The following is a 23891-nucleotide window of genomic DNA, read 5'->3' on the forward strand; positions in this document are numbered from 1 at the left end:
AACAGTGTAAGAGAGTTCCCCTTTCTCCACATCCTCTCCAACACTTGTTTACTGTCTTGTTAATTTTGGGCATTCTAACTGGTGTAAGTGGTATCTCAATGTGGTTCTGATGGCTAGTGATGATGAACATTTTTTTATGTGTCTGTTAGTCATTTGTATGTCTTCACTGGAGAAGTGTCTGTTCATGTCTTCAGCCCATATTTTGACGTGATTATCTGTTTTGTGTGTGTTGAGTTTGAGGAGTTCTTTATAGACCTCAGATACCAGCCCTTTGTCTGTAGTGTCATTTGTGAATATCTTCTCCCATTCCGTGGGTTGCCTCTTGGTTTTGTTGACTATTTCCTTTGCTGTGCAGAAGCTTTTGATCTTGCTAAAAGTTCATTTTCGCTTTTGTTTCCTTTGCCTTTGGAGACATCATGAAAAAAATTGCTGTGGCTATTGTTGAAGAGGTTACTGCCTATGGTCTCCTCTAGGATTCTGATGGATTCCTGCCTCAGGTAGAGGTCTTTTCCCCATTTCAAGTTCATCTTTGCGTATCATTTAAGAGAATGGTAGAGTTTCATTCTTCTACACACAGCTGTGGTTTTCTACTGCCTTTCAGCGCTATTCCTCCGGGGGTCTCCTTTCCGGTTCCTACTACCCATGTGGAAACTTCCATGGTCCAGTCCTGCCTCTGTCCTCTGAGACCAGGAATAAAACAAATGGTTTTTAGCTAACTGACTTAATTCCTAAATAAGTTAACATAAACCAGGGTCTAGAAAAGCTAAGGATCGTTTTGGGTTAAATAAACAGCTTTAATCACTACTGCGTTGTATTGATTACAGTTCCCAGCTGTTCTGGTGCATAGCTTTTGAAAAGAATGTCTACAGGCCCCTCTTCACATCCCTTTCGTTCTCTCCTGAACCCATTTGGCTAAGTGTTTGTTTGCTTTTTTTCTTACCCACTTAACCCAAACCGGCTCTGTCCAGATCACCTGTGGCTTTTTTTAGGGGAAATCCAGAGCGGGTATCTTCCTCCAGGACTCCTAGGCGCCTCCATGGTCTCGCCAGGCCAGCCCCCAGCTGCTCTAAGGGATGGTCAGGATGCCGGGCATCCAGACGGGGGAAAAAAGTTGAAGGCCAGCAGGGGGCCTCGCAGCGCCCCAGAGATCCGGGGAACTCGCCTGCGGGGCAGAGCTCCCAAGCCGCGCCCACTTCCTCTCCTCCTCCAGTCCCGGCTGCACAGCGCCACCGCAATGGCGCGGGTCGCGCGGGAGGGCCGGCCGGGGGCGCGCGTCGGAACCCGGGTACCCGATGCCGTAGCGCCGCCAGTCCGCCCCCACCCCCGCCCCTGCTCCCCTGCGCCCTGCCGCCCTTGCAAAGAGAAGAATCGCTACTGTGGGTGCACCACTTCCTCCCGCTGAGACCGAAGGTGTTTCTTCCGTGGAGGGTGAGGATTCTGCAGAACCGTCTAGTTTATCACGGAACGGAAAGAAAACACGATAGAGCATTGCTTTTGTTTCTTTTTTTTAACCGGGGATATAATCAAATCTACTGCTGGTCCTGGCGGTACCATGGTGGAACTTGGTGTTCCCCCGTGCACAATATCATTCAATCCTTATGGCTACACAGTCCATATGTTGTTGGCAGTTGCAAAGAATCTCTGTCTCTAAGGCGAAATACTCTAGCTAGAACGTTGTCCGTGGCCAAGGTACTTTTAAAGCAAACAATTTTGGATTAAAAAAAAAAAAAAAAGCTTCCATCTATAATGGGAGAAAACAGAGAGAGGAATTGTCAATTTTAAGAAAACCCAGAAGTCTTGCATCTGGGTGGGTTATGGGTGTGGGGGGGGTGGGGGGGCGTGCTACCTCAGGCCAGAAGGGGGACATTTTGTAATTCCTCAACTCAGAGGAGATATCTTCTAGAAAAGTACCCCCATCCCCTCCATCCCCAACCCGGGGTGCTTTTTATCCTGTGGATAAAAAGGATACCACATGACTAGCCGTGGTTCTCTCAGCTCCTTGGCGTTCACAGGGATTAATCTTGGTGGTTAAATTCTCTCCAGTCATATTTGACAAGACAGCTTCAAACCATGGGCTCCGCGGGGCTTTCCTGAGGGAAGTGCCTCAACAACAACATCTTAAAACCAGCAGGGAGGTTAGGGATTGTGGAACCTCAACCTCTAGGGGTTGGAAGGGCTCCTTTTCACTTTGCGGAGGAGGTGAGTGGTTTTGCCAAAAGCTCCAATACCACCTAGGCCCCGGACGGTAGTGTGGGATTAGGTAAGTGTAGGGATCAGGCTGCCTGTGGGAAAGCCTTGACTTTCAGCTTATTTCCTGTGTGACTCTGGGCAAGCTACTCAACTTCTTGTAATTCAATTTTACCGTCTAGAATCATCCTGGGTGAAATTAAATGAACATTTAATGCATATGTGTAAAAAAGGTAAAAATCTCCCCGGAATCAAATTTAGGAAGGGCGACCTTGTGAATGCTGACTCTCTTCTGTAAAAAAGAGATAGAGCTTGCAATATTGTGATTTGGGCACCAAGGGAAAATATGACCAGGCATATGATCTACATAGTAAAGATTGAGATTTGGGGTAATAAAAATAGTAACATGCTCAATTTTCCTTCTTTTTAAGCTATTAATATCATTTTAGTGAAAGTACGTTTATTGAAGCAAAAGGGTCCTTTTTGTAATAACATATCTCATAATTAATAGAGCAGTATTGTATGATAAGGAGAATGCTGGAGGCAGCCTCAGGTACACTGAGTGCCATCTTCTTTTATCACACTTATCTGGGTGACCAGTTAACACCTTCACATTTTTTTTTCTTTTATTTTTCAAAAATGAACTATTAGTTTAGATCAATGGCTCTATATTATGATGTATATCACAAAAATCTGGGGATTTTTTTGTTTGTTTGACATATATATCCCTAGGGGAGCCTCAGTGGCTCAATTGGTTAAGAGTCAGAGTCTTGATTTTAGCTCAAGTCATGATCTCAGGGTCCTGAGATTGAGCCTGGCATTGGGCTCCTCATTGAGTGTGGAGTCTGTTTGGGATTCGTCACTTTCCCTCCCTTCTGCAACCCCCCCCCACCCCCCCACATGCTCTCCCTTGTCTCTGATTCTTTAAAAAAAAAAAAAGCTATCATTTATCTATCTATCATCCATCCATCTATCTATCTGTCTATCTACCTTCCTATGTACTGTCCCAAGTCTATTGGATTAGAATCTTCTGGGTTCTGGACTAGTAATCTGCATTTTGTAAAAGCTAAGAAAACAAATTTGGAGCAATGCTTATATTTATGATTGATTTCCATTCCAAAGTAACAAACAAATGTAATCCATTTCATTATCTTTTCCCACACTCAAATTCTATGATTTCTTTAGTTACAAAAGTACTTTTATAACACTGTAATGATTTCTACATTGTTTCAATCTATATTGCCATTTCAGGGTCAACAACTCAAATTGTTTATGTTAACAGGTTGTTACCATAGGAGTTATGAGACACAAGTCTAAAAACGTGTTTTAGTTTTGGTTTAGCTTAAGATTTATTTTCAAGTGTCTTAAGTTTTCAACAACATGAAAAGAACAAAGGAAATTTTTATAATATATGATGAGTTGCTATGACTAAATCCTGTACAGCTCGTGACTAAGTTTTTCTTTTTTCTGACGATCAGGTAACACAGGTTACGTGTGAATAGGAGATGCTATCTTTCCTTTTCACGGAAATTATGCTTGATTCTTTGACTAGTGCTTCCTTTCTCTAATACTCCAGAAATCAACTCCTTCATTCAGAATTAGTATTATTATAAAGATGACCATGCCATTATCTTTCATAAGATTATTCAGAATATGTAGTAATGACTAGAGAAAACAATTGAGAATATTTGCACTTGTTGCTAGAGGAAAAAAACGTAAATTAATAGTTCAGGTGCTCACTTCTGACTTGAGACATATCGACCTTTTTGTTTTTTCCCCAAAGTATAGTGTCAAAATGTATCAAGAATCTGAATGGACATTTTAAGTTAAAAAAAAAAAAAGTGCACATATTTCTGATCTCATCCTATGTATTTCCTTAGTATAGTCCAGTAATTAAAAGTAGTCATTCTTTCTATTTGTGTGATGTAAGTTAGGATTTATCCTGGAAAAATAGGTAGCAAATATTTTTTTGAAATATTAAGATCTGTTAAGAAATTTCAAGTATAAGAGAATATGTAATCAATCAACTAATATAAATAAGTTGTGTTTCTGTCACTAGATGAGCCCCAAAGAACTCCAGAGAGAATTTTTCTAAAAGGTGGGTGTTTTTCTAGTATATTCCCTAGAGGTGTTCCTGCTCAGATAAGACTGATGTCAGACCACAAGAAACTAAATCGAACCAGACGGTCCCAAGATGACAAAGTGGGCCAAAGCTCATTATATTCCCTCATTATATTATATTAACTTACCAAAATCTCCTCCTCAAAGGCATTGTGTCAAGAAGTCCTTGACCAAATAAGAAAAAAAAGAGTGCGGCTTACCTTCCTAGAAATCATGTCCTCCTCCTGCAATCTGGCCAACATTAAGCCCTGCTGTTTTGCCCCGCAGCCCTGTCATCTATGCTCCTCCACCTCTCAGAAGAAGGAACCCTTAGAGCACCTGTTCCCCTTTTACATTCTCTGGCCATGGAATAAGTTATCTGCGTGCCATCAAATAATGCTTTGTTATTTGACTATTTGGCAAATGGTATTGAATAGGGAAGGAGACTTCTAGCTCCTTAATAGTCCATGCAGTTCTGTGGCTCTTTTTCTTTCATTTTTGCTATGATGTGTACAAGTTTCACATTTGATTATCAGTAAATCTATCTATTTTTTCATTATGATTCGTGTCTTTTCTAGATAATTATAGAAAATCATTCTCTATATAACTTATTTCTCCCTCTTGAATCTTTTGATCAAGCCTCCACAGGACTAAATTATTTAATGGTTGTCCAAAGACCACTTTGCTCTGCTCTCTTCGTCTTGGAGACCCTGAAGTTCTTAGTGCTCATTTTGATTATTTTACCCATCAAAATGTTTCCTTAATAACAAGTATTTAGGAATATGGTAGTACAGTATGCACAGTAAGTGATTGAAAAGGTGATTACTCACACATTAGTAATCACTGGTTAAAAAAAATTTCTCATAAGATCAAGAGACACTGAAGACTTTGAGATGGTATAGAATAGATGTTGGGAAAATGTGTGTGTGTGTGTGTGTGTGTGGTGTCTGCTTGTTTTGAGAAATGTTATAGTTATTTGTTTAAGAGACTGTAGAGATCCATTCTTTTTTTTTTTTTTTTCAGATTTTATTTATTTATTTGTCAGAGAGAGAGAGAGAGACAGTGAGAGAGGGAACCTAAGCAGTGGGAGTGGGAGAGGGAGAAGAAGGCTTCCTGCGGAACAGGGAGCCAGTGCGGAGCTGGATCCTAGGACCCTGGGATCACTACCTAAGCTAAAGGCAGATACTTAATGTCCGAGTCACCCAGGTGCCCCAAGAACCACATTCTTGATCCAGTTCTACTTTAAGTAACTTGTTCTCTCTGCCTCTTAGTTTCCTCATCTATGAACTGGCGATAATAGCTGTCATAGAGTGGTTTGAATGGTTAAATGAAATAAGGTGTCCAAATACTCAGAACAATTTAAAAAATAATATCTATCATTTAAATAAGTGATATAAATAATAAAATATCTGTTTTTATTATTTCAAAATAAGTGAATACCTACCTCATCTTTTTCATTTTCTGCCTCCAGTCATAAGTGGGTTTGTGTAAATGAACTGCACTTTGTACCAACTGGGCTTTGTCAATCCCACTTGTGTATTGGTTTACTCAACACATACATATTTTTAAAGCTACATTCATCAAGTGTTCTACTAGATGATGTAAATCCAAAGACAGAAAAGAAATGATCTCTGATAAGCATAAGAATACAAACAATTCTTAGTTACTGAATGATCTTGAGGTCAATCTTAGCTTTTTATTTTACCTTTTTTTAAAAAAGATTTTATTTATTTATTTGATAGAGATTGGGAGATCACAAGTAGGCAGAGAGGGAGGCAGAGGGAGAGGAGGAAGCAGGCTCCCCGCTGAGGAGAGAGACCAATGCAGGGCTCAATCCCAGGACCCTGAGACAAGAACCTGAGCCAAAGGGCAGAGGTTTAACCCACTGAGCCACCCTGGCTTTTTTTTTTTTTTTTTAAGATTTTATTTATTTTTTGACAGAGAGGGACGCAGCGAGAGAGGGAATACAATACAGGGGGAGTGGGAGAGGGAGAAGCAGGCTTCCTGCTGAGCAGGGAACCCAATGCAGGACTAGATCCCAAAATCCTGGGATCATGACATGAGCCAAAGTCAGATGGTTAATGACTGAGACCAAGCACCCTTTACTTTGCTTTTAAAATTGCTTTAAGTTCTATTGCCATAACATTGTTATCATTTCCTTTCTAAGTCATTATCACTTTTCTCCTTTTTTTAAAAATGCCTATTTGTTTTCTATTTTGCCCCACTTCCCTCCAGCCTTTTGGAGGATAGTCTCTTCAGGTAAACATACTATTAAAAGAACTTCTTCTGGGGCACCTGGATGGCTCGGTGGGTTAAGGCCTCTGCCTTTGGCTCAGGTCATGATCCCAGGGTCCTGGGATTGAGTCCCACATCAGGCTCTCTGCTTCATGGGGAGCCTGTTTCCTCCTTTCTCTCTGCCTGTCTCTTGTGTCTGTCCAATAAACAAAAAAAAACCCTTCTTCTTTAGTTCCAAATCTTCTCCTTTTCACAGCAAGTCTTCATAATATACCTGGCTTCCAATTTGTGAGTTTGCTTCATATCCACTTAGATGCATACTGGTCTAATTTATTATTTTTTCCTATAAAATTTTGAATAAATCACAAAAGCCTAGAACATATATGATGAAGTCTTAGGTAAGGCACAGTCTTCAAAATATGCTGAGGAAATGCCAGAACCACTGCAGAGAGGAAATAAATGCCCAGCAAAGGAAGAGACTGTGGTTGTCCTTCCACAACTTCTTTTCTTTGATGCAGAAAAATAATTTATAGGTCTGTACACAACCCTTGGCAGATTGTACCAAATGTGTCTAGAATGCAAACACAGGATCATCCTTGTTCTATCCATCAATAATATACATTTAAAACCTTTATCTCTACTATTTTCTCTACTGTCACAATAGAAATAGTATCTTTGCTTTTATAAAAAGCAAACCCAGCCACTTGTACTCTGGAACCCATTTTACTCTTAACTTCTCAAAACACTATTGAGTGTTTTCCACTTTTTCCACACTTCCTTGAAGTATCAATTTTTTCCTTCTCACTGATTCATTTCTATTACCATAAAAATGTTCTAGGACTCACTATATTTTTTTAAAAAAACCCCAGGACCAGACATATTCCTCTAGCTACTATCTCATTACTCCTCTCAGAGTATACTTGTCAAAAGATTGGGCTAAGTACACACTCTCAACTACTTCACCTTCTGTTCTCTTTTCAATATGTTTTCTCTTCTCTTCATAAAATAAGTTCTGATCAATGTTACTAATGAATCTACCTTGCCAGATTCAATGGCCATTTTGCTATACTTGTGTTTCTTGAACTTTGAGCAGCATTTAACACAGTTGACCACCTCTCATTTAATACAAAATTTCTTCTGTGGATTTCTGAACTTGTCTTTGTATTTCTTCTTCCATCCATAGCTTACCCTTCTCAATCTTACCTACTGGCTTCCATCCCTCCAATTTTTTTTTTTAAAGATTTTATTTATTTGACAGATACAGGTCACAAGTAGGTGGAGAGACAGGCAGAGGCAGCGGAGGGAGGGGGAAGCAGGCTCCTACTGAGCAGGGACCCCCATGTGGGGCTCGATCGCAGGACCCAGGGATCATGACCCGAGCTGAAGGCAGAGGCTTAACCCACTAAGCCACCCACGCATCCCACAGTCCCTTTGTTTTAGCTCCAACTGTCAAAGTTCCTCAAGGGACAGGACTCAGCCTCCTTTAAGCACTTTTTAGAGCTCATTCTGCTTCATGAACAGTTCTTTTTCCCGACTTCCTGGTACAAATATCCGTCTGCCTATATGACATTTCCCTCTAGATATCTAATAGGCATCTCAAACTTATGTCCAGAATCAGATCATTCTTTTTCCAATTATGTCTCCTCAATCTTTTACTCCCAAGTCTTTTCTATTTCAATGGAGTACAAGGGGATTTAAATTTTAAGACAGTGAACTTATTCTGTATGATACTATAATGGTGGATTCCTGACATTATATTTAAGTCAAAACCCACAGAACTTTATGGCAGAAAGAGTGAACCTTGAGGTATGCAAATTAAAAAAAAATAATTTTGGAGGCTATGGTACTTCAGCATGAAATGCAAAAACTGCTAAAAGACTCTGACTGTATTGCAGAGGTATGAAGCAGCCTCATTGAAGGGTGTGGAGATAAAGTCTATGTAATCTTAGAAATGTGTCATCTTAGCTTGTAAGACTAGTAACAAAAGGAACTGTACATAGCACTGTCAATGGTAATTTCCCACAGGGTATGAAATAAAAATCCTAAAACCACAAAATATATATACTGGAATTGAATAATTAAGTATAATGAATGGTGATGGTGGTAGCCATGTTTCTCATTACTGGAACAGGAGGTAATAGAAATGCAAAGGTAAGAGTTAACATGATCCATGTTATAATTTATTAAAGTTGGAGACACCATTGTGAACTCATGGAACCAACTGAAGTAGTTCCGATGGCCAAAGCTGGGGCAATGGGAATAACAAAATAAATAAAGTAGTATTGGATTATAACAGAAAATATCAAATAAATATGAATCAGTTTTACTGATATAAACACTTGATAAAGAAATAAATGGGAGATTAGACAAAAATCACCTGTAGAAGATTTCTAAATAATTTATGTAGAAACTCTGTTGTGAAAGAGAAATGGTATAACTCTCTACTTCTTTTTTTTTTTTAAAGATTTCATTTATTTATTTGACAGAGAGACACAGTGAGAGAGGGAACACAAGTAGGGGGAGTGGCAGAGGGAGAAGCAGGCTTTCTACTGAGTGGGGAGCCCGATGTGGGGCTCGATCCGATCTCAGGACCCTGGCATCATGACCTGAGCCAAAGGCAGACATTTGACAATTGAGCCACCCAGGCACCCCTAACTCTCCACTTCTTAAATGTGGGCTGCACATATTAACTTCCTTTCAAAGGGCACAGTTTGGAAATGGAGGAAAAAAGAGTAATATTATAGTACATAAACCACAAACACTACTACAGTCAAGTGATCAAAATTAACAACAGTGATAAGGCATGTTGGTAGTATGCACTCTTTATAAATTGTGATAAGAATGTCAATTCTTCTCTGTGATCTTCCTCCAAAAAACCTTACCCTAAGTGTAATGATGAGAAAAATATCAGACTACCCTGATTTGAGAATATTCTACAAGCTATCTGACCCACTTTTCTTGAAACTGTAAAAAAAACCAAAACCAAACATCAAAAAAACCCACAAAAAACAAAACAAAACAAAAAAAAAACAAGGAAAGAGTGAGATAGTGTCAGCCAAGATTATCTGAAAAGACGTGAAGAATAAAGGTACTGTGGTATCCTGAATGTGGTCCTTGAATAGAAAAATGTATTCAGGAAAAACTAAGAAAAGGTGTTAGTTGAAAAATGAATTAATTAAAGACTTCAATTAATAGTAATGCATGAATATTGATTCATTAATTTTGACATACCATACTAATGTAACATGGTAATGATAGGAGAAATTGGGTATGATGTATATGGGAACTTTCTCTACTACTTTCACAGTTTTTCTGCCAGTCTAAAACTATCCTAAAAGGAATAGATTATTTAAAAAAGATGAAACTCAACTCACTCATGAATCACATCCTTTGTGGTTTTCAGCATTGGGTTTATTTCAATGCCACAGTTTGTAGAGACTGACTCTGCTTTTGATCAGGTAATGTCTCTCTTTCCATCTCATTCAAATATGGATTATTCTATTTACAGGATGTTTGGACAGACGCAGAAGACAGAGAGATCAATGATGCAGAAGCCAAGAAAGCATCCCTATCATTGCCAACACAAGTGGGCACGCAAAGGTAAGGACTCATAACCCTCCATTAGACCACAGATTGTAATACAGTTAGAATTTTCTGTGGGTCTTTTAATCCTAGACCTTTAATGAGAACTTTTAAGAACTTCAACTAGAATCTGCTAATCAGAAAATGTTTTATCTTACTTTTAAATGATGTTTATGTAGATCTTGTTAAAATGAATGTAATGGGTCAGATTTGATTTGACCTGGGTTGAAGATTTTGAAAGTGTTATAATGCTATTTTATTAAAGCAAAGTATGTAGTTATAAAGGTTAGCAGCTGAGATTTGTTTCATGAATTGATATAAATATAACTCCTATTTCAAATAAGGTTTGAGAAGATGGCTGCAATACTCACTCTTGCTTATGTTTCTCTTTTTGGCACTCATTTTTACTATTATTCAATTATTTTGGCATTACTTATATTTTGCTTTCCCAGGCTTTATTCCCATTGAATAATATCTGTGTCATTCAGAAAAGACCTAAATGAAGGTAGTTGACAAATTTCAGTGGCAATTGTTTGAATAACCAGCTGATCAACTAATAATCCACCAATTTCATTGTGTGCGAATTGTAGTTTTTGAATGGAAGTGTTACATAAGAAGGATATTTAATAAATAGGAAATAAAACATATTAACCTCGTAGCATCAATAAATCCAATTCTTTAAAGATAATTAAGTATGTGTTCATCTCAAGGTAATTTAAACAGAGATTGTATGTTTCTTCCCCTACTTAAGAAAATGTGCACCCTCAGAATTTTACATTTCTATGATGCATTTCAAGTTTGTTTTAAATGCCTAAATGTTTCAGAAGGAAAAATTATTTATTACAGATTACCCTAAGTGTCCCAAGTGGCATCGCACTGCTCTGAGACTAAGCTGTCCTGTGCTGGTTATACTCATTGCCACAGTCATAGGACTAACTATTTGGGGTGAGTAAATTGAGAGCTGTATGTTCAACTAGAGAAGTTTACCTTTATTTCTCAAACTTTTCCAGAATCATCTTTCACACTTACCTAACATATTCTTTCATTATTACTTAACTACATTAGTAATAAATGACACAGTTGATAATTTGTAGTGAGTAGTTTTTTATATGAATACTTTTTCCCTCTATACAGAGGAGACAACAAACTTAGAAATTTAGAAGCCTATTCTGCTTATAATTTTAATTAATTCATAAATCGTGTGGGTTTGGCAGTCACAATTCTATGAAGTGAAGTTTTATATTTTGGTAAAAGCACTTACTTTTATGGAAGTTGATTATTTGGCCCTTAAATAAAATTTTTGGACTTTGGAAGTAATTTGATATTTTGAAGTTTTGACAAAATTTATTGGTTGTTTGAAAATTTAAGGCCAATTTAACTTGAATTATTCCTAAAATGAGCTCTACTTCAAGAAGAGCTATGGGTAATTATATGTTATTGTTTCTATTTGTTGTGACCTTCTTTTTTTCTTTTTTCAAGGTGGGGGAGGGTTTCAGAGGGAGAGGAAGAGAGAGCATTTTAAGCAGGTTCCACACTCAGGGCAGAGCTCTATATGGGGCTTGATCTCACAACCCTGAGATCATGTCCTGAACGGAAATCAACAGTCAGACACTTAACTGATGAAGCCACCCAGGTGCCCCTCTTGTGACCTTCTATGTCTTAGAAATTGCGATAAACATTTTACATACATTACTTTTTAGTCTGGAGACAACTCTAAGTTTGTTAAGCATTTTGCCCTTTTATATGTGAGTGAACTGAGAAACAGGAAATCTACATAACCTGTTCAAGATCATGCCAAACAGACACAAATTTCAAAATATTTTTAATTTTACTTAGATGATTTTTTATTGTTTTTTTTTCTACTTACTTTTTCATAAGTGGATATCTACCGAGTTTCTAAGTTTATTCATTTTGTTAAATTATAGGGTTGAAATCCTATAGACAGATTCATCAGCCACCAGTGTGTGCATTCATTTATAGTTTTGTTTTAACGGATAATTAAAAGGCACAAGCTTATATTTGTAGAAATCTAATTAGTGTTACTACTTTCCTTCACTTAATAGTAAGTCGCCTAAGTAGCGAGAATGGAACCAAAGATTGCGATTGTATAAATATTTCTCCCAGGAAACAGCAGAACAGTACAAACTTCACAAGTAAGTGGTTATATTTCATTGTATTGTAGGGGAGGAAAAATTTTCCTCTACCCTCTTAAGTTTGGTACCAGGGTGCCTGTGAATTAAACTGTCAAAAGACCAAGTAATAGGAAGAAAAGGTTCATTTCCAAACAAAAGAAGTAGCTTGCTCTACCAGGTTTCAGTGAAAGGTTTATACACCTAGCTTAGAAGGAGAAAGTGAAGGGAAAGAAGTGGCTTCTCTGGGAAAAACAAATATATTTCTTTAGGAAAGAAAAATGGCCTCTTCAGGAGAACAAAGTGTAGATAATAAAGTGAATAATAGTGTCTGTATACACAGGTGTGAGTAATCTTTCCTTCTTTGTAGTCACAAAATTCCTCCAGAAAGGGGATTTATGGTAAAGTTCTTAGTTATCTTTTTTCTTTTTTTTCTTTCTGGGAGTAAACCACTCCAAAGAGGAATTTATGACAACCTCCTATTTCAGAAGATTCTATTTTTAGTCAGATAGGGAAGCTCAGAGGAAGTTTCTTCCTGAACCTGTTGATTATATTAGGCATATACAAAATATAGAAAGTCACTAACTCCTAATACCTTCACCAGTTATAAGAGGTTTTCAGGCAAAGCACAGGGTGTGGTTGTTGTAAAAATTTAAATCCATGCCTTCTCCTTCGATAGGTTTTCTAGAGATTTTGGTCATCCTCTTCTTGTTATGAGTGGAAGGGCACCCTTACAAATGGAGATTTCCCTTGTAACTGTAACCGTCTCTTACAAAAATGATAATTTCTACTAGGTTTTTAGAACTTCTGTGTCTGCATTTTCTTAAAAACAACCATCTCAGCATAAACCTCATGCCAAGGAGGGATATTTCGGGGTGGTATATTTTGCTTTCCTTTGGCACTCTTGGGCTTCAAACTCTCCAGTGAATTTCTGTAGTCTAAGGGCTATAAATCTCAGCACTGTAAGTCTAAGTAAGCATTTTAACATTGTCTCCCTCTGAGACTTGATTTCTTACAATAGCAGTCTCATTTCTCACAATGCAACTCTCCACTTTGTGCTCCAGGCTTCAGCAAAACAAACCTCAATATGGTAATAAAATGCAACATAGTCTCTCATCCTCAATTCTTTGTTCATTACTGATCCAATCCATTTCTTTTGGATATTTATCTCTCTGTTGCGACTTTGTACTCTCTGAACCCTTCTAACACACACAAACACAGACACACACACAGAGTTCAGACTATAATGCTGATATAATCTGGTAAAACCACACATAGTTGGTTTTAGTTACATTTCTCATATAATAGGAAATTAAAAATAAAATCACATACATTGGATATTTATATGCTTTAAAGTAAAAACTTTGTAAACTGGTTCTCACTTTGTCCTTTTATAAAAATTAGTGTTTATTTTTTCTTACTTATCAATGTTTATTGTAGAATAAGAAAATTAACTTTTTCTCCCAAGTTACAGCTATTTTCTAAGTAAAAAATTACCCCAAACTATAAACTTTTGCATGGTCAAAATACCATGAATTATGCCAAAATATATGTTTAGATCTTAGGTTAAGTTTGGGTAATTAATAAATGCATTCTAATTAAATATTGATGGTCATACAGAGTGATAGAAAATAGCATGAAAAATATAACCAATGTGCATGCTTATGTTGGCACTTTTCCCTTAAGACTTAAGTCTTTATATCACCTCTCTGTAATAGGTCAACTCATTGCTTCTCCAATATTTCTATATTGCTCCCCATATATTACTCTTCTGGGTTCCTCTAGACCACTTGGAAGCCTTTCTACCATGAGGGTCCCAGAACTAAAGCATTAAAAAATTATTTGCTGTTTTCATCTCATTGTCTTTGGCATATCAATAATAGTCTCCCACTTTCTATTTTTTTTTTAAAGATTTTATTTATTTATTTGAGAGAGAGAGACAGTGAGAGAGAGCATGAGCGAGGAGAAGGTCAGAGAGCGAAGCAGACTCCCCATGGAGCTGGGAGCCCGATGTGGGACTCGATCCCGGGACTCCAGGATCACGCCCTGAGCCGAAGGCAGTCGTCCAACCAACTGAGCCACCCAGGGGTCCCTCCCACTTTCTAAATAACTGTACTTTCCAATGGGTGGATTTCTTTCCACTTTACTGCACTGACAAGAGCCTGGGTTTCTTTATTGCTGTACTATGTGAATTTCAGGCAAAAAAATAGAAGAGTGAAGTAAATGATTCATGTTTTGTTTTAGAGAACAAATGCTACCACAGCAAAGTTCATGTCACAATAAACATCTAAATAAGTACAAGACCTTAAAGTCATTTATTTCTGTCAATAATTTACAATACCAAATTTCAGTAAAATGAAAATTTGTCCCTAGCTTTAGTCTGAAGTGTGTTTTGAAGTATTTTTCCTAACCAGTGTAGTTAAACCTAGTTCATTAATATTTCAATGCCCATGTTGTTATGACTTATAAAATAAAATGCTCTGGGAAGAGTGTTGCAAAAATCAGGGTAGTTTGCTGATTCAAAACAGAAACTTAGTATATGAAATTTTCCCCAAGTAATATGATTCCTCCTACCATCCCTCAAAAACCTTTACCAGTGATAAACAACTTTTGTACAGAGTATTTTATAATTTACATTTTCATTTCATTTTATTTAATATATCAGACAAGTTTGCACACAAATTTGTGGGTATCTTAAAATATGGATTACTTAAGATATACAAAAGTTTAAATATTTATTTATTTCTTTATTTGACGGAGATCACAAGTAGGCAGAGAGGCAGGAAGAGAGAGGAGGAAACAGGCTCCCTGTGGAGCATAGAGCCCGATGCGGGGCTCGATCCCAGGACCCCGGGATCATGACCTGAGTCGAAGGCAAAGGCTTCCACTGAGCCCCTCAGGAGCCCCAAAAGTTTAAATAGAATGCAGTCAATACTTATGTACCTATCACTCAGCTTAAAATATAAGAAATTATTAGTTCACTTGAAACCTGTGTGTACCTATTTTTGAAGATAAGTTTATTTTAATACCTATTTCAAGTTTTTCCTTTTCAGAGATACATGGCAGGTTACTGGGGTCATGGTGAACCGTTTGCTTTACAAAGTTACTAATAAAACATATTATGAAATACATATTTTTTTGTACCAACAAGGGACTATGAAAAGGATATATATGTATTATTTTTTCCACAGCAGTTTTCTCCTGATGCCTTTTAGAATCTCCTTTTTAGTTTAAATTTCCTTATGTCTTACCACTTACTATATTGGCAGTATTAATTATAACCTTGAGTAAATTCCTTAACCTTAACCTTTGTCTTCCCCTTTCTACTTAAATTTACTTCACCTTAACTTTAGTATCTTTATTTACAAAATGAGGAATACAAAATTAATAATTTTATATATCTTATATGTTTCTTCTAAGGAAAAATATTTCACATATCTGTGAGCATGACAGGAAATTGTTTGACATGTGGTAATTACTCAGTAATTATGAATACTTCTGGCATTTATTTATTCTAAAGACTATTCATCAGTGGAAAGGGAGTTCTTTTCTTAGAAGTGGGACAAATCTTTACTTTTAAGGAAAAAGTTTACAAGATTAGTGCAAACAATTTTTTGATATTCAAACCTTGCTTTTCTCCTATTTCTTCCTATTTTTGCATTTCAGCAAAACCAAAGCTAAACTTATGTCCTAATAACTGGCTGCAGAAAAAAGGGAAATGCTATAATTTTTTTAAAAACTTTAAATCATGGACCGATAGCCAAAAATCCTGTTTAATAATGAAATCACATCTCTTGATGATCCAAGACAAGGCTGAACTGGTAAGAGCTAATTTGCTATGAAAATTAGCCCTTCTAAAGCTGAAAGAAATAAGTAGGTTTTTAAAAAGATTTATTTCTTATTTATTTGAGAGTGAACTAGAGCAGGGGAATGAGAGAGAGAGAGCGCGAGAGCGAGCTTGAGCAGGGAAAGCGGCAGAGGGAGAAGGAGAAGTGGACTCCCCACTGAGCAGAGAGCCCGATGCAATGCTCAGTTTCAGGACCCTGGGATGATGATCTGAGCTGAAGGCAGAAAATTAAGGGACTGAGCCACCCAGGTGCCCCCCAAAGTAGGTTTTATAATAAAAGAATTATACTGCTCATAATTATGGCCATTTATTGAATTCCTAGCAGATGCCAGGCACTGTGGTAGGCATATGAACGTAAACTTAGTGCTCACAGTAACTTTGAGATAAGCAGGATTTCCCCTATTTCCAGAAGACTCTTCAGAACTTGGCAGGTTGTAAAACTTGCCTGTTTCACTCAGCATGTGAATGACAAAGCCGGGATATCAATGCCACCCTTCCGTAGGACTTCTTGGAAAGAAAGATTCTCTTTGCACATTTTCAGTATCTGGCAATATTCTGAGTACCTTGGGGTAGGGAAGATGGGCTCCTTAGTTTTGCTCATGGGTAGGATACCGTAGGTACCAAGTTTCCCCAAGACTGCACATTGGCAACAGCACGCTGGGAATAGTTCTTGCTCCTTTAAGCCAACCTATTCTTTCCTAGATTTACCTTCACATCCTCTTTGAGACCCCTCAGCAGTTGCTGTTCAACCACTATCCCCATGAATTCCATTAAGCACCACATGCCTGCACATAATATATGAGTCATGTGTTGTGAAATCCTTCCTATATCGGTTTCCTTCCCTAAATATATAGAAACTTCTTAAGGCTTCTTAAGATTTTCCTGAATAAGGAGATAAATATCAAGACTTAAGTTTGGACAAAAGTCAGAAGAGGCTATTTTAATAGGGTTTAACTCCGTCTTCTCATAGGATTTCATACAGAATAATATACAAGATGGAATCTATTTTTGGATTGGGTTGAACATCACACACCCACAAATGACATGGACCTGGCTGGGTGGCACCCCATTGAATCTACAGTTGTGAGTATTTAACATTTGAGTCTCTCAGCAGCCGTTTCTCCTGAGGGTTGACTAAAACCCCAGATAGCCAAATGGTTCCATAGACCGCAGACTTTGACCTTTGTTAATGTGTGAACGATTAGGAAGTTTGCCTTAGAGAAATGAAGTCTGTTAAGAGAATTTATTTTATTTGGGCTTTGAATTTATCTATAATACTAGAGGTAGAAATGGAAAATTGTAGGTAATGAAAATTCTCCAAGTTTCATTTCTTTGAAGTATTTCTTAAAAGTTTACCAAACAATCCTTATTTTGATTAGTAGGAAGACTTCAATTATTGGGAAATATTATGGAATATTTTGTACATAATACAAATATCATTTGACTCTTTTTAAATACTGTCACCCAGTCAGCATTATGTGTATCTACTTTTATGTACTTCATTCATTTCTGTTTGAATTCCATGGATAGAGAGTGCTAAAATCTTTGGAGGTTAGGCATTAATCCCCAAAACACAGGCAGAAGCTCCTGGAGGTCCAGGGTGAAACTTTCTACTCTAGGCATCCAGGTTCCAGGAATTATCAAAAGTTAATTACACTTCTTGAAAATGTGGAATTTTGTTGTGTCTCTCAAAGAGATGTGAAGTTATGGGGTTTTAGGAAGACTATAGATGCTTTGGAGTGATAGACTGGGTGAGAGTAGGGGGAAAAATGCTCTGAAACAGAGAAAGTCACCCTACAAATGAATATTTTTATCCAGAGACTACTTAAAATATTTCTTGTTAAAATTTAAACTCCATACCCACCCATGCCATCATACTCTGTATATCAAACACTAAATTAATTTTAAAACTTACCATACTTAACATTAATTCTTTTTTTAAAAAAATTTTTTAAATTTATTTATCAGAGAGAGAGAGGGAGAGAGAGCGAGCACAGGCAGACAGAGAGGCAGGCAGAGGCAGAGGGAGAAGCAGGCTCCTTGCTGAGCAAGGAGCCCGATGTGGGACTCGATCCCAGGACCCTGAGATCATGACCTGAGCCGAAGGCAGCTGCTTAACCAACTGAGCCACCCAGGCGTCCCCATTCTTTTTTTTTTTTTTTTTAAGATTTAATTAATTTATTTATTTGGCAGAAAGAGAGAGAGAGAGAGAGAGAGAGAGAGCGAGCACAAGTAGGGGGAGGGGCAGGCAGAGGGAGAGGGAGACGCAGACTTCTCAATGAGCAGAGAGCCCAATGCAGTACTCGATCCCAGGACCCTGGGATCATGACCTGAGCTGAAGGCGGATGCTTAACCAATTGAGCCACATCCAGGCATCCCAGCTTTGATTATTTTTAATAGAAATGTATCACTGTATTTTTTAAGTGATGCTATAAACCCACTTGAAAACTTGCTTAGAATTTTTAATTTGCCAGTCTTGTTTTTAAAATTGAGGGTTTTTTTTTCTGATTTTTTAATGTGCCTTGTGGCTTATTTGTTTAAGACAAGAGAAGTTGGCCTAAAATATGGAAAAATAAACAAAAAATATGGAAAAACAGAACTTAGGGGAGTTTTTCTTCTTTTGTGTACAGGGTAAAGTATTTGGATACACCCACATATACACAAATGTGTGGAAATTCCCTTGCTGAGGTGTCTATATGAGTTTAAAACATTTAAAAGTGAGGAAGACTTTAACTCCTTCCCTCATACTGTCTGGGGTTACTGTTGCCACATTTAACATGTACAGTGTAGATATACCATTCTTTCTTAGGCTCTCTTATAGAAGTAAGGAGGCTTCTTATAGGCAAACAATGAAGGAATATTTTTAAAAGGTGTGACACTTGGGATGTGGGTGAGGAAAATGAAAAGGGTAATAGTTTAATTTTCTACGGAAAACTGATTTAATACTTTTTGAAAAGCATACATATTTTTAGATGTGTTGATATTTCTAAATCTTAGAATGATAAATATGATATTGTCTGTTATAAAGTTGATATCATTCCATTGTTGCAGATATTCAAAAAATTGAATCGAGAATCTCTGGAGTAATAAAATGAATTTTTCTCCTAAAAGGGCAGGACTGTCCTCTGTCTTAATCCATTTGGGCTATTATGACAAAATACAACAGATTGGGTAGCTTACAAGCAACAGAAGTTTATTTCTTACTCTTCTGGAAAATGAGTCTCCAAGATCAAGCATCAGCATGGTCATGTTTGGTGAGGGCCCTCTTCCTGGTTTGTAGCCAAGTGAGGACATAGTGGAAGGGGTTAGGGATCTCTCTGGAGTCTTTTTAATAAAGAATTAATGAGGGTTCCACCTCATGATTTAAGCGCCTCCCAAAGGCCCCACTTCCTAATTCATCACTTTAATGGGTTATAATTTTTAACATATGAATTTTGGGGGGAACACATACTTTTAGACCATACCAGATAACAGTCTTCTAAGATCTTTATTTTTTTTGTATGATCACATGGAACTGGGAAACCAGTGCCTCTTATTCACATTTTTATTTTAATTCCATACAGCCTTTCCATTTAAAAATGACCATTTTTGTTTAAGAAACTATTTGGAGCAACTACGTTTATTAAAGAAGTCATTTTTTAACAGCTGTTCCTTGTCTGAGAGAAAACATACAAAACACACACAGTTACATTTTCAGCTGAATGAGAACAGAATGTTTGTTGCCTTTTCCACAGATTTCAAGTCCTGGGCCAGGTTGAAGATAATGCCTGTGCTGTGATAACAAAGAAGGGTGTGTTTTCCGAAAAGTGTTGCAATCACAGTTTCTGGATTTGTCAACGCGCGCTTTCTACAGACACTGACTTCTAAACTGATCCCAGTTTATCCTTCCAGTAAAAACTATTCACAGGGACTTTTTAATTTATGTATTTTGTTGAAACACATTATTTTTTACAACAAATATGCTGATAATGATGATAATGGTGTTGATTTGTGTCACTCTCAATTCAGGCAATCAGCCTCAACTCATTGCCCTAGCTCTACCGGGTCACTGGTGCTATATTTCCACAGCTATCTCCTGTGCATTATGGTGGCTATTTTAGACACAGCTGTCCCTTTGTCTACTCAATAATTCTGTCCACAGGGCACCTGGGCAGCTCAGTCTGTTAAGCTTGGGCTCTTGATTTGGGCTCGGGTGATTATCTTCAGGTCATGGCATTGAACTCTGTGCTGGTGGAGGGAGGAGTCAGCTTGGGATTCTTTCTTTCTCCCTCTTCCTCTGCCCTTTCACCCACTCTAAAAAGTAAATTAATTAATTAATTAATTAATTTAAAAAATTTCCTACACTTCTCATTCACCATTAGCAAAGGAGCTTTTTTTTTTTTTTTTAAAGAAGCCATCAGATAGATGATATTTTATACATTGACTTTCTACTACTGAGTCTACACAATTGTCTGCATCTTATTTCTTTTTCCTCACTCCCTATTTCCAACAAAGGGATATCCCTCTGTCTGTCTAAATAAAATTTCTAAGTGCTACATTTGGGATCGCCTCTTTTCATTTTTTTCTAGGACAGTCCCTCCTCTATCATCTCCATTCTGGTCCCTCTTTTCATCTGTCTCCTTTTCTTTCAGCAACAAAACATGCAAGAGCACAAGAAAATTTTCCCTGAATCACATGTGGCTTCCAGTTTCTGCCCAGTTTCTCCCACCTCTTTTAAGTCAAACCTCCTAGAAATTGTTTCTACTTGTACTTTCCTCTTTTCACCTCCCACTCCAGGTTCTTCTAAAATCTGGTTTCTGCTTTTCCTATTCCACTGTTCTCGCAACGTCATAAATGCCTTTCCTCTGGCGAAACACAATGAAGATGTTCTAGCTTTCATTTTAACTCTCAGCAGTGTTGCTCATTATTGACTTGTTCTTTCTTCTAGAAATATTCTCTAACCTCAGCATCTATGACACAGTGCTCTCTTGAACCTGTATCTACGTTGCCTGCCGTTGCTCCTCAGTTTTTTCTGAAGGATCTCTTCTCTCTTCTGATCTCTTCAGTACTGACATTCCTCAGAGTTTTGGGTGAATTCTCAATCATACACAATTCTTGGCTAAACTCACCCACACTGGAAGTTCTATTGTCATAAACTTATTGGTAACTTCCAAACCCATATTTCTAACCCAGAACTTATTATAGGTTTTAGCCACTGGACATCTCTAACTGGACACCTCAAAGCCCCTTAGCCTTCACATGTTAAAATGAAACTCATTAGCTTAGTGAATGACAGCAACGTGCCCATTAGTCCAACCAGAGTCCTTGGAGTCAACCATGACTTCTTTCTTTTCATCCATGATATTCAAACTCTCATTTCAACCTGTCAATTTTACCACATAATTATTTCTGAATTCATCTACGTATCTACAGACCGGTCCTGTGGTTCTGGATTCCCTCAACACTTGTTTTCTGTTTCTAGCTTTCCCTGCCAAAGTTCATTCTCCATATCATGACCACAGAGATTGTCTAAATCTGATATCAGGCCACATTACTCACTACGTATTTCTGTGTAGGGGTTTTTCCTTGCTTAAATCTTTGACCATCTCTGACCAGACCCTTTGTGTCTTGGTTCCTCTTCATTTTCCCCCCCGCCCACCACCATGATTGTAATGATGCAGATAACCTAAACTTTATTCATTTTCTCAAATGTGTCATGCTTTCTCTTGCCTCATATCTAATCATATGTTTGGCTTGGCTTGATGTGCTTCCCTTTCATTTCTCCTCTTGCTTATGTTTGAGAAGGCTAGTTAAATGCATTTGGTGGAAAATATTTCCTTAACCATTCTCCACTCCAGACTAAATTATATGCATTTGATGTATATTCTCATAGTTTCCTGTACATATCTTAACATTTAATACCCTATTTTTGGACCATTGTTTAATTATTTGTATTTATTAACCTACTGTAAGCTCTGGAAGGACATGATCCTCATTACTGTATGGGAGAGACAAGGTGCCTGATGCATGATGGATGATAAATAAGTACTTTTGAGATTATTTGTAACATTTTATTGTTTCCCCAGCACAGCTTCCTATTTGTACAGAGCTTCCCTGCTTCCCTTAGCCTTGGTGATCATTATCTGCCAACTCTTTTTTGTTTTGTTTTTTTCAATAAAGGTCAGTATTAGGTATACATGAGATAATAAATGACGTTTTCCAGGTTTATTATTTGTTTGTTTTTGTTTTTGACCTAGAACCTACAATGAGACTTGGAGCAGATAGATTATTACAGTAATATTTGTCAATTAAATATGAAATCGCCAATGGGAAACCTACTTTAAAGTCTTAGATCCACGAAGAGAAAAACTTATAGGTCATACATGAATTTAAAAAAATTATTGCAAACTGGTATGTGTGAACAGAAGTAATTATAGTTTATAGGAAATGAAATATAAGAACTTCAACTCACTTAAAAAATTAAACACAGAGGACACAAGTCCATGTTTATTTAGTATAATAAATGCAAACATATACTAGTTTTTAAATGTGTACATTTGAGAAATGCAGGAAGAGTGTTAGGAGAGAATTTGCAGTTAAAGAAAAGGAAGGGAAAAATGATGAAAGATTAAGAAGTCTGTGGATATTTTTAAAATTCAAAGCTAAGTTATCAATGCTCTTTGTAACTCAGATTTGATTTAAATATTTAAGCATTCAATTAAATATTAAAAAATAAAACAATTAGCCTAGCTGGATTTTTTAAAAAAATTTGTTCAAGGATTATTCTTGAAATACTATTTCCCATTAAGTTCTAAAATTTGCATTTGTATCTAAGGAAATATTTTATGCTGAAATTTTGATACATGAATTCTAAAAACTACTGTGAATTTAATTAGTCATGTCTAAAAATCCTTCTAGTAATCAAAGTTTGTCTTATTGTTTCCACTATAGATCTACATATGTATATATTTCTAAGGGGTTAGACTGCCTGAATCATAATAACTAAAGTTACTTTTAGATTACCCAGTTCTCCAAATTATACAGTGATTCAATTGTTGGGATAGGAGAATATTAAATGACATAAATTAGAAGATTCTCAGTAGCAGATCCTTTAGGAATAAATTTATAATTTATGGCACTTCCAAAGTTTTTATCCTTTAACTTTAGACTTATTTTGATACGTATATAGGTTTATGTGTATACATGCAGTTGGGGAAAACTGCTGCTTCACTATTGCTTCACTAAAGACTTTGATGAGATCACGTTCAACTTCCCATTTATACTTCTATTAAAGTTGAGTGCTAAGACTGCCTCCCTTCCCCTGGAAGGGAAGACCAGCTAAGATTCTTTTTCTCCCGAAGTCTTATTACGTCATTTCTGGCTCCTATTGTTCCTTGACCCTTTTTCACCTTCTTTGAAAATTCTAACACTTTTTCACCTCATCTGATGCATTACCTCTAATAACCAAAAAAAGAGCTACATTAGGTAGATAGGAAATGTGAAAAAGATATAAGGACCAGTTGTACCGCCCGCTTGTCCCCTCAGCACATTTCTCTCTGACGTTGTTAACACAATAAGGTGCACCTCAGCGCATGCTCCCTTCACGCTGGTTTAACTGAGTAGCTAGTGTCCCAGAGTGGACCTGTCGGAACACCCTTAGCTAAGGAACTCTCCATACTGCTTTTCTTCTTTACTCTTGAGGGCTTCCTTTCATTATCCTTATTTTCCCACTGAACTTTTTTTAATTCCCAGAAACCAGTTGGAGTATTTCCCAAAAACAAAGAAGAAAAAATGGGATTATTTTAGTAGTTAAGATGTACACTGGATGGTAT

General features: G+C 37.2%; 1 protein-coding gene across 3 annotated transcripts; it reads left to right on the forward strand.

Moving 5' to 3' along the window:
- Nucleotides 1–1322: 1322 nt before the first annotated feature.
- LOC122891267 (killer cell lectin-like receptor subfamily F member 2) lies at nucleotides 1323–22447 on the forward strand. Of its 3 annotated transcripts, none has more exons than XM_044226804.1 (7): nucleotides 1323–1428; nucleotides 10031–10122; nucleotides 10951–11049; nucleotides 12168–12257; nucleotides 15900–16054; nucleotides 17051–17163; nucleotides 19815–22447. In XM_044226804.1, exons 2-7 carry the CDS (start codon nucleotides 10032–10034, stop codon nucleotides 19945–19947), a joined length of 681 nt encoding a protein of 226 aa, XP_044082739.1. In that variant the 5' UTR covers nucleotides 1323–1428; nucleotide 10031; the 3' UTR covers nucleotides 19948–22447. The 3 variants fall into 3 exon arrangements, with proteins under 3 accessions (XP_044082739.1, XP_044082740.1, XP_044082737.1); XM_044226805.1 differs by lacking the exon at nucleotides 1323–1428 and adding an exon at nucleotides 4263–4285; XM_044226802.1 differs by lacking the exon at nucleotides 1323–1428 and having other exon boundaries at nucleotides 9996–10122.
- The last annotated feature ends 1444 nt before the right edge of the window (nucleotides 22448–23891 follow it).

This window comes from Neovison vison, chromosome 12 (genome assembly GCF_020171115.1).
Source record: "Neovison vison isolate M4711 chromosome 12, ASM_NN_V1, whole genome shotgun sequence".
NCBI classification, from domain to species: domain Eukaryota; kingdom Metazoa; phylum Chordata; class Mammalia; order Carnivora; family Mustelidae; genus Neogale; species Neogale vison.